The 11,686-nt window shown below is 45.8% G+C and overlaps 1 protein-coding gene across 5 annotated transcripts in view; it reads left to right on the forward strand.

The window, feature by feature from the left end:
• Positions 1 to 11,424, forward strand: part of LOC106584226 (SUN domain-containing ossification factor) — an 85,308-nt gene extending 73,884 nt beyond the window's left edge. For 4 of the 5 annotated variants that reach the window (XM_045706490.1, XM_045706491.1, XM_045706492.1 and 1 more), the window contains 6 exons: positions 14 to 101; positions 491 to 595; positions 743 to 885; positions 2,481 to 2,572; positions 6,021 to 6,076; positions 7,016 to 11,424. In XM_045706490.1, coding sequence (XP_045562446.1) covers positions 14 to 101; positions 491 to 595; positions 743 to 885; positions 2,481 to 2,572; positions 6,021 to 6,076; positions 7,016 to 7,483 — 952 coding nt within the window. In that variant the 3' untranslated portion in view covers positions 7,484 to 11,424. The remainder of the gene's footprint in view (positions 1 to 13; positions 102 to 490; positions 596 to 742; positions 886 to 2,480; positions 2,573 to 6,020; positions 6,077 to 7,015) is intronic. The other variant, XM_014169282.2, reaches the window with a different exon arrangement.
• The last annotated feature ends 262 nt before the right edge of the window (positions 11,425 to 11,686 follow it).

Below are 11,686 nucleotides of genomic sequence, written 5' to 3' on the forward strand. Positions count from 1 at the left end.
TGGTGTGTTCTAGGTATCGTAAGCAGATGGAGGAGATGCAGAGGGCCTTCAACAAGACCATCATCAAGCTACAGAACACCTCCCGCATCGCTGGAGAACAGGTCCATTACAAACGGTTGCTTCTTGGTTTGGGTTGCAGGACGGTTATTGTGGCATGGTTGTGATTTGTGTAGTTCAGTGATGGTTAAGATGTGGTTTATCGTAGGTCAGTGTATCCCAACTCCGGTCCTCCAGTACCCCCAACAGCATGCATTTTTGTTGTAGCCCCGGACAGAAACACCAGAATTGACTTATCAAGGACTTGATGATTAGCTGAGAAGTAGAATCAGGTGTGCTCGTCTGCGGCCACGACAAAAACATGTGCTGTTGAGGGCACTGGAGGACCGTCGTTGGGAAACACTGGTGTAGGTGGTTGGGGTTGTCTGTTGTGGGGTAGGTTGGTTGTCTCGTGGTTTTATTAACGTTACATCTTGGTTGTGTGATCCCCCAGGACCAGAGGCAGACAGAGTCAATCCAGATGTTACAGGGCCAGCTGGAGAACGTCACCAAGCTGATGATCAACCTCAGCATGACTGTCTCACAGTTACAGAAAGAGGTACACACACACACACACACACACACACACACACACACACAGAGTATCAGATAAAATGTTGGCCTAATTTTAATCATCTTGCAAAATGTCATAATCAGATCTGATATGATTCTGTGTTTCCTCAGTCTAAATGTTTGTGTTTTCTAGGTGTCCGACCGACAGAGTTACCTGGTGGTGTCTCTAGTCCTGTGTCTCTGTCTGGGCCTGGTGTTCTGCCTGCAGTGCTGCCGGAGCGCCAACACACAAACCACCACACACACCGCAGTCAACCACTACCCCAGCCCCAAGAGGTAAACACACACACACCGCAGCCAACCACTACCCCAGCCCCAAGAGGTAAACACACACACACACACCGCAGCCAACCACTACCCCAGCCCCAAGAGGTAAACACACACACACACTCCGCAGTCAACCACTACCCCAGCCCAAGAGGTAAACACACACCAACACACACACTCTGCAGTCAACCACTACCCCAGCCCAAGAGGTAAACACACACCAACACACACACTCTGCAGTCAACCACTACCCCAGCCCCAAGAGGCAAACACACACCAACACACACACACTGCAGTCAACCACTACCCCAGCCCAAGAGGTAAACACACACCAACACACACACACACTGCAGTCAACCACTACCCCAGCCCAAGAGGTAAACACACACCACCACACACACACACAGCAGTCAACCACTACCCCAGCCCAAGAGGTAAACACACACCAACACACACACACACTGCAGTCAACCACTACCCCAGCCCAAGAGGTAAACACACACCAACACACACACACTGCAGTCAACCACTACCCCAGCCCCAAGAGGTAAACACACACCAACACACACACACACTGCAGTCAACCACTACCCCAGCCCCAAGAGGTAAACACACACAGCAACACACACACACACACACCGCAGTCAACCACTACCCCAGCCCCAAGAGGTAAACACACACAGCAACACACACACACACACACACACACACCGCAGTCAACCACTACCCCAGCCCCAGCAGGTAAACACACACCAACACACACACTCCTTTTTTGTCTGATCTCCCCATATTATTTATTAGAATATTGTTGGTGCTTTCTGGGTCTAATATAATGTTTTCCCTTAGCCCAGTTAATGTTTTATTTTATTCAACGGGTGGGTTTAATCCTTAATGCTGATTTGGTTAAAACTGTGTTCCAGCTGGTGTCTATTCCACAAGTTGCCACCAGTTATGATGTTGAAATGCTAATTTACTGTTCCATCTCGATGGGCAATCCACTAGTTCATCAGCCCAGCCGGGCAATTTAGAAACGTGATGTCCACCGTTAAAAAGCAGCTAGAAAGGATCTTCCCTTTCTTTCAGACTAGCAGTTGGTTTTCAACAACCGAAATACGTATAAAACTTGCTGTCTTGTTTCAATATTGAAATTCGATCTCCACTGTCTTACTGAGGATTGTGTCCGGACGAGAAGGAGCTCTTTTCTTAGTCAGTGGAAATCAGGACTCCGCATAGTTTTTGTGGATATATCCAAATAAATGTTGATAGAAAAACAGGTCAAAACGAAATGAAAGTGATTGTGTTAGCTGTGTTGTTGGCTAGCTCCTCTGAACAGTGTCTTGACCAAAAAGAAAACATTTCTATGCCAGGCGAAATCGCCCATCATTACCTCATTGTTATGGATGCATCCAAATAAATGTCACTAGAAAACAGCTTATGCAAATGCAGCTACTTTGCTGTTATTCTGCTGTATGTTAGCTGTATTTGGCTAGCTAGCAAGCAAGGGATAAGAACGTTGCCAGGCAGCATGGCAACACAACATTACAAACGAACGACTGGGTCACTTCCATAGATTTACAACGGTGCAATCATATGGTGTGTTTTAGGTGTTTCTCCTCCTATGAGGATATGAGTCTGAAGCGGAGGATATCGTGTCCTCTCGTACGCTCCAAGTCCTTCACCTTTCCTACTTCAGAAGGTAAGTGTGTGTACACACACACACACACACACACACACACACACACACACACACACACACACACACACACACACACACACACACACACACACACACACACAGAGAGTCACTCTACAGACACTCAGTCACACACACACACCCTTTTCCTCTAAGCTTCCAGTCTCCTACATCGCTGCTCTGTCCATCCTGTTGCTGCTCAGGAGCTATGACTGAAAGACTAGACACGACAGTCTTCAGAAAGCCTTCCATGCCAGCGCCATCATACACCACATTACTGCTACAGTCTCAGAGCAACAGCTGTGCATTGACTATGTGCTCTGCCCATGCATGGTCTCTCTCTGGACTGCCGGGCTGGCTGGCTGTACCATGCTGGTGAGCTGCTGTAAGGGAACTGTTTGGTAGTGTACTGGAGCCACAGACACTCCAGTGGGATGGCCTGGGCACACCCCTCTCCTGGAATAAAGACCTTCATTCAGACAGCCAGGAAACATAGTACTCCCACAATTCCTCTCTCTCTCTCTCTCTCTCTCTCTCTCTCTCTCTCTCTCTCTCTCTCTCTCTCTCACTCACTCACTCACTCACTCACTCACTCACTCACTCACTCACTCACTCACTCACTCACTCACTCACTCACATATATATCTGTGTTGTCCTTCGGCCAGAGCACCTGTCATTGCCAGCTGTGTGTCCATACAGATGCTGAACTGAATGAGAGTGTACAGTACCAGTCAAAGGTTTGACACACCTACTCGTTCCAGGTTTTTCTTTATTTTGACTATTTTCTACATTGTAGAATAATAGTGAAGACATCAACTATGAAATAAAACATATGGAATCATGTAGTAACCAAAAAAGTGTTAAACAAATCAAAATGTATTTGAGATTCTTCAAAGTAGTCACCCTGTGGCTTGATGACAACTTTGCATTCTCTCAACCACCTTCATGAGGAATGCTTTTCCAACCATCTTGAAGGAGTTACCATATATACTGAGCATTTGTTGGCTGCTTTTCCTTCACTCTGTAGTCCAACTCATCCAAAAACCATTCAATTGGGTTGAGGTTGGGGGATTGTGGAAGCCAGGTCATCTGATGCAGCACTCCACCACGGTCAAATAGCCCTTACACAGCCTGGAGGTGTGTTGGGTCATTGTCCTGTTGAAAAACAAATGATAGTCCCACTAAGCGCAAACCAGATGGGATGGCGTATTGCTGCAGAATGCTGTGGTAGCCATGCTGGTTAAGTGTGCCTTCAATTCTAAATAAATCACTGACAGTGTCACCAGCAAAGCACCCCCACACCATCACACCTCCTCCACCATGCTTCACGGTGGGAACCACACATGAGGAGATCATTGTTCACCTACTCTGTGTCACAAAGACACAGCGGTTTGTACCAACAATCTCAAATTTGGACTCATCAGACCAAAGGACAGACTTCCACTGGTCTAATGTCCATTGCTCGTGTTTCTTGGCCCAAGCAAGTCTCTTCTTCTTATTGGTGTCCTTTAGTAGTGGTTTCTTTGCGGCAATTTGACCATGAAGGCCTGATTCACGCAGTCTCCTCTGAACAGTTGATGTTGAGATGTGTTTGTTACTTGAACTCTGTGAAGCATTTATTTGGGCTGCAATTTCTGAGGCTGGTAACTCTAATGAACTTATCTTCTGCAGCAGAAGTAACTCTGGGTCTTCCTTTCCTGTGGCGGTCCTCATGAGACAGTTTCATCATAGCGCTTGATGGTTTCAAAAAAACAATAACCTTTATTTAACTAGGCAAGTCAGTTAAGAACAAATTCTTATTTACAATAACGGCCTACCGGGGAACAGTGGGTTAACTGCCTTGTTCAGGGGCAGAAGGACAGATTTTTACCTTGTCAGCTCGTGGATTCGATACAGCAACCTTTCGGTTACTGGCCCAACACTCTAACTCTAGGCTACCTGCCGCCCCAGTTTTTATGACTGCAGTTGAAGAAACTTTCAAAGTTAGTGAAATGTTCTTTGAAGACTTACCTTCATGTCTTAAAATAATGGACTGTCATTTCCGTTTGCTTATTTGAGCTGTTCTTGCCATAATATGGACTTGGTCTTTTACCAAATAGGGCTGTCTTCTGTATACCACCCTACCTTGTCACAACACAACTGATTGGCTCAAATGCATTGAGGAAATAAATTCCACAAATTAACTTTTAGCAAGACAAACTTGTTAATTGTAATGCATTCCAGGTCACTACCTCATGAAGCTGGTTGAGAGAATGCCATGTGTGCAAATCTGTCATCAAGGCAAAGAGTGGCTATTTTGAAGAATCTAAAATATAAAAATATTTTGATTTTTTTAAACGCTTTTGCTTACTAAATCAAATTTTATTAGTCACATGCACCGAATACAACAGGTGTTGACCTTACAGTAAAATGCTTACTTATGAGCCCCTAACCAACAATGCAGTTTCAAAAAATACAGGTAAGAGTTAAAAGTAAGTAATTAAAGAGCAGCAGTGAAATAACAATAGCGAGACTATATGCAGGGGGGTACCGATACAGAGTCAATGTGTGGGGGCACCGGTTATTTGAGGTAGTATGTACATGTAGGTAGAGTTATTAAAGTGCCTATGCATAGATGACGACAGAGTAGCAGCAGTGTAAAAGAGGTGTCTGGGTAGCCCTTTTTAGGAGTCTTATGGCTTGGGGGTAGAAGTTGTTTAAAAGCCTCTTGGACCTAGACTTGGCGCTCCGGCACCGCTTGCCGTGCGGTAGCAGAGAGAAGTCTGACAATTTTTAGGGCCTTCCTCTGACACGGCCTGGTATAGAGGTCCTGGATGGCAGGAAGCTTGGCCCCAGTGATGTACAGGGCCGTTTGCACTGCCCTCTGTAGTGCCTTGCGGTCGGAGGCCGAGCAGTTGCCATACCAAGCAGTGATGCAACCAGTCAGGATGCTCTCGATGGTGCAGCTGTAGAACCTTTTGAGGACCTGAGGACCCATGCCAAATCTTTTCAGTCTCCTGAGGGAGAATAGGTTTTGTCTTGGTGTGCTTGCGTGTACTACATGATTCCATATGTGTTATTTCATAGTTTTGATGTCTTCACTATTATTCTACAATGTAGAAAATAGTCAAAATAAAGAAAAACCCTGGAATGAGTAGGTGTGTCCAAACTTTTGACTGGCACTGTACATGGAACACAATGCTTTAGCCTGGCTGCTTCTGTTAGACCACTGCAAGTAGTAGCAACAACTAGAGAGAACTGCCTTGTAGGCCCAATGTAGGCTAACTACTAGCTATAACCTCTCCAGTGTAGCTATAACCTTTATTCTGGGCTATAGTATATCAAGGGTGTGTAATATTACTTTAATAGTAATCAGCAGTACTACTTGCAATGTGGTGTCATGCTGCTTGTGTCATGTGTGTTCCTGTATGCCATCCCATCATTAACATGGCCCTGTTCTCTCCCTGTTCAGTAGGCCCCGACGACCTATACATTGTTGAACCTTTAAGGTTCTCACCAGAGAAAAAGGTACAGTGTCCCCTGCTCTCCTCTCCATCTGCTACTGCTGTTTTATGGTGGCCCCAGCGGCCATCTTGTTTGCTTATGGTCTCAGTGGAGTAGGGTGAATTTGCCCCTAGACCAGGGTTTCCCAAACTCGGTCCTCGGGACCCCAATGGGTGCACGTTTTGGTCTTTGCCCTAGCACTATACAGCTGATTCAAATGATCATCAAGCTTTGAATCAGCTGTGTAGTGTTAGGGCAAAAACCAAAACAGTCCAGAGGACCGAGTTTGGGAAACGCTGCCCTAGACTCTGATCTAAGGTCAGTTTAGCGTTCTCCCATCCTATTGGTTAAGGATAGGGTCTGGGGAGAGTTAAGCTGATCCTAGATCTGTGATTACAGGCAGTTTCTGTGGAATTAGTCGGGTTAACCATTTCTCTGCTGACACTGGAGCTGGACTGTTAGGGGGTGATGTAGGAGCAGGCACGGGGCAGGATTGGGCAGTGGTTTAAAAGTTGTAACCCACCAATGGGTGACATCCTGTTTTTATCCACAACCCAGACTTAAGCTGTGATCCAGGAGGGACCAGCAGCTACCCTCCATTTGGTAGTCATTGGGTCAGGGTTTAATCTGCGTAACATGGCTTTGCTCCAGTTTATATAGAGATGCTAAGGTTTGGTCAGCTCCCTATCCTTTTTAATGCCATTCTCCCCGCTGTCCTGTTTGTGCAACCTCGCACAGTTCTGGATCAAAATATTTTTAGACAATCAAAATGTATCTTTGAGAGCTTGGTGTCTGTCTAGTTTGGTTGTAACCGTGCAGTGTGTTTGGTATAGAGGTGGTTAACATGACTTAACATATTTTTACATCTGCAGTTTGCCCTGTACTCTTTATTTATCATTCTCTCCATCTCTCCATCTCTCTCTCTCGCTCGCTCTCGCTCTCGCTCTCTCTCGCTCTCTCCAGAAGAAACGATGTAAACTGAAGGCAGTATTATCAGCTCCCTCTTCCCCAGTGGCTGACGGGGCACTCGAATGCAACGGCCTCCCCCACTCCGTGACTCCCCCACCTCCTCCTCCAATTTTAGAAGACATCTCCTGTAAGGAGCTCCACTTCCCCTCAGAGAGCGGCAGCGGTAGCTCCTCCACCCACTCTGAGGAGTCCTACATCAGCCGTGGCCCGCCCCTCTCCTCCCCCCCGTGCATGTTTAACGGCCATGCTGCCCTCCCCATCCCGCTCTGTCTCCCCTCCCTTCCTCCCTCTAAGAAGAGGTCAGCGAAGCGTCAGAGATCTCGTCAAGTGGAGCTGCGGTTATCCTCCAGACAGACGAGGGGGGCTGTTAACTCTCTGCCCAGCCTGCAGCAGCTGATCAAGGAAAACAAGGAGATCAGCGTGGGGACTATCGGCCCCACGGCCATCACAGGACATGTCTAATCACACACACACACTTCAGACTGACTCATAGACAGACACACACACACACACACACACCCTGGTAACAGACTTGGTTAGGGAGGTGTAAAGGGGTGTGGTCTCGCTCCAAAATGGCCACATCTCTGAACCACTTCTCTCATGAGCACCCTGGCCCACAGTGGAACTCGGAAACCATGACATTAGTTGCCCATCAACAGCCACCATCCCCACCAATCAAAGACCATTTAACGGTCATGTGCCTTTACTGTCCATTCGAAAGCTTTCACCAATGGAAAAAATAATAAATTCAAAGTATTTTTCTTTTTCTTTTCGGAGAGCAAAACTGTAATGCTTCGAAGTGTTATAAGAAAACCGACATTCAAACATGGGTGACCTGTTTCTACTGGACAAGTACATTGCTCCATAAGACCTAGGCGTCAGGGGCTTGTACTACAGCCCTGTGCCCAGAGAGGAGAAGGGCTGGCTGGGTAGAGCTACCGGAGACCCCTGCCTCTCCTGGGGCCTGTGAAAGTAGAGTATGAAGCTGTAAGGATGAAATGTGTTGCAATGAGAGAACTGTGCAGCAGGACTAGTTATTTCTCTAACGCATCCCTCCCTCCTTTCTCCTGTCCTCCATTTCCACATTCTGTTCATTCTCTGTGTACTGTTCAGAGCTAGCTAACACTACTGCAGTTGTTGTTCATATGGGTGTTAACCCTTCACATACCCCTGGCCCTCTGTCTCCCCCTCTCAGGCAGTCTAACCTAACACAACCAGCAGAGCTGAATGAAGATGCAGTGTGTGTGTGTGTGTGTGTGTGTGTGTGTGTGTGTGTGTGTGTGTGTGTGTGTGTGTGTGTGTGTGTGTGTGTGTGTGTGTGTGTGTGTGTGTGTGTGTGTGTGTGTGTTCATGTCTCTGTCTCTCTAGCCATGTTTATCCAGCTGTGATGCTAAGGAAGAAGCTCTAACTATTGAACTAGTTTACATAGTAGCTTGTCTCTCCAGTAAGACCTCTGAAAATTGTATGGGCTGGGCCCGAAATACATACACACACACACGCACACTAACAAACACACAGCCAGCTAAGAGAAAAGGGATCTTGTACTGTTAAAATACTGAAAATCAGGATGAAGTATATTCAAGAGTCAGTCATTTGGGTTGATTTTTTTCGGCCCATTTTCAACACATCTCTGCATACATTTTAAAGATCACATATAACTGGTATACTTGGGCCATTCTGTTGCCTTCTACAGACCCCCTCAAACATTTTAAGCCATCCTTTGGGCTTTATGTACCTATTATTTATGGAGATATGGCCATGTAACTCCTGTCCAATATGGCTCCATGGGGCTGGTTGCCATTTTGGAAATGGCTGCCAGGGTGGTAATACAAAACATCTGTGGTGGCACTAGAGCTAAAAAAAAAACACTACTTGGGACTTGTTCTAGCTGTGTGTGAAATGTGGTGCTTTTATCACAATCAACAATTCCCCTCAAATTTGAGGCTTAGCTGCTGGACTTTTTATAGGCTGGTTGTTTATGCACATTGTGGCAGGAAGTCTCTGCAGCCAGAACCCAGTCAGTTAGTTGGGTTGTGTTTTTATATTGAGCTGTAGATGAGCCATGCTGAGAACTGAGTGTTGTGTGATATTGTAGTTGTTGTTGGGAACAGTTCAGTCTGAAGATGTCATAGCCCACACCCTCACTCTGTGGGTAGAAGTTGCCTTTAGTTACTGATCTAAGATCAGCTTTCCCTCCCCCAATTCCTCATGGTCACCATTTGAATCAACAATGCAATACTGATCTTAGAACAGTGTCTAGGGGTAACTTCACTTTGAGAGCAGATCCCCTGAGGTCCTATTGAGGACGCTGTGAGGCCAGTTTTATTTATCTATTTATTTATGTCCTGGCCTCACAGCAACCCCCACATACTGTAGCCCAGGGGCACACACGGTACAGACAATAATAATGGTTGCAATTTAAACATATATACAACCTTTCACACAAAGGTACATGTACATCAGAGGAGGCTGGTGGGAGGAGCTATAGGAAGACTGGCTCGTTGTAATGGCAAAAAAAAACCATTTTATTTAACTAGGCAAGTCAGTTAAGAACAGATTCTTATTTACAATGACGGCCTAGGAACAGTGGGTTAACTGCCTTGTTCAGGGGCAGAACGACAGATTTGAACCTTGTCAGCTCGGGGATTCGATCTTGCAACCTTTCGGTTACTAGTCCAACGCTCTAACCACTAGGCTACGCTGCCGCCCCAGGTAGCCTAGTGGGTCAAATAACAGCTCCTCCCACCATTAAATGGAATTAATGGAACGGTATCAAACACAAAGAAACCACATTTGACTCATTCCATTTATTAAATCCCAGCCATTACAAAGAGCCCATCCTCCTATAGCTCCTCCCACCAGCCTCTGATGTACGTATATTGTACATACATACCACGGTACTGTGACATACTGTGTGATTTTTTTCCACTGGCTACCCGACACACTATTTAACACGTTGGCTCAGGTGTTCACCTCTTTTGTGACCAATATTTGTTTTTACAAAGATATAGAGACAAGATGTCCACCTTTTTATATTTCTGTGGTTTTGAGTCACCTCCACTGTCATAACACACACACACACACACACACACACACAAACCTCTCTTAACTAGACCTCTATCAGGGTACTGAGGGCCATAACTATATCAGCCCCAGTAATAAGACTGAATAATATTCAATATGAACCAGCTACACCTAACAAATCAGAGGGTGTGGGTCTGCTTCCTTTGTTGTTCAGTCCTTTGGGAAGATGAAGTTAAAAGAGAAATGTTTGAAGTCATTGGTTCTGTGTCTGTGCAAGGATGTGATTGGCACGGCAAAGGGGAAAATGTGAAAAATCCCATCTGTGTACTATATATCTGTGTAGTGTGGGTGTGATCTGATGGCCTCTGAGTTGGGTTGGTTGTTGACTGAGAAAGAGACAGTGGAAAACCACAAACCAAATAAACACTACACACTCCCTCTATAGACCAGCCTCCCAGGTCCCCTACTCTACCCTCTCTACACCCTGACCTCTAACCCCTACACAGGTCAGAGTTCAGACACTGTGGCAAGAGCTCTTTTAATTGAACCACTTCTCTTCCCTTTACCATGAACGGCTCCTTTTAACTGGTCACCTCTACTTTCCTTACTAGCTGTCATTCATCCATTCATTTGTTGTTCATTACTGTACATTCACCCCACCTCGTAGGCAGGTAGTGGTTTTCAGAGGATGAATTTAATAAAGGGAATGTTGGGAAAGGGTTTCGAATGCAAAACTTTATCTGAAGAAGTGTTCCATACCCAGCGAATCATGACCCTCTTTGTTTTGCTTCCTTTTTTTGAAGAATGCGTATGATATTATACTTGTGTATGTATGCATGGAAGTGTTTCACTGTGAGTGTTTCACTGTGAGTGTTTGTTTCACTGTGAGAGTGTTTTCTCTTGACATGCATGTGAGAGAGACACTGCAAAGCCCTAATTTAACAGTGACTGGAGGCCCTTGGTGACCCCTGGGGCTCAGTGACTGGAGGTCCTTGGTGACCCCTGGGGCTCAGTGACTGGAGGTCCTTGGTGACCCCTGGGGCTCAGTGACTGGAGGTCCTTGGTGACCCCTGGGGCTCAGTGACTGGAGGTCCTTGGTGACCCCTGGGGCTCAGTGACTGGAGGTCCTTGGTGACCCCTGGGGCTCAGTGTGCACTGTTATTATTACTACCTTCATGCCTTTTTATTTTTCTACACTAAACCCTGTCTCAAGTGCTTTGTCCATGCCTCCTTCTTTCTTTTCTTTCTTTCTTTTCTCTCACTGTGAGTACTCTGAGGAAGAGCTGCATAGTATTGTGCAACAGGAGCGTGAGTGTAACTACAAAGATGTAGTGCCATTAGAAACTGTGAATTTCTAAATAAAACCTTTTTGTCTTTCACTTGACTGTTTTGGAGTCTGCATTTGTTCATGTGACTGCTCATAGGTAAAGGTTGCACAGATCTAGGATCAGAGGAGCCTTATTTCTTCTCTACAGACTCTTGTTGAGTAGTGCCACTTCGCCATCTTCTGGTAGAACAGTGATCAGCACACACACTACAAAACTGTTAACAGCTAGGAAATAATTGGTCAAATCCTGCTTTTACAAATACATAAGGCCTATTGGTGTGTAAATGAAACAATCCTGCTTATTTGACCCACAT

Source organism: Salmo salar, chromosome ssa23 (genome assembly GCF_905237065.1).
Source record: "Salmo salar chromosome ssa23, Ssal_v3.1, whole genome shotgun sequence".
Lineage (NCBI taxonomy): Eukaryota > Metazoa > Chordata > Actinopteri > Salmoniformes > Salmonidae > Salmo > Salmo salar.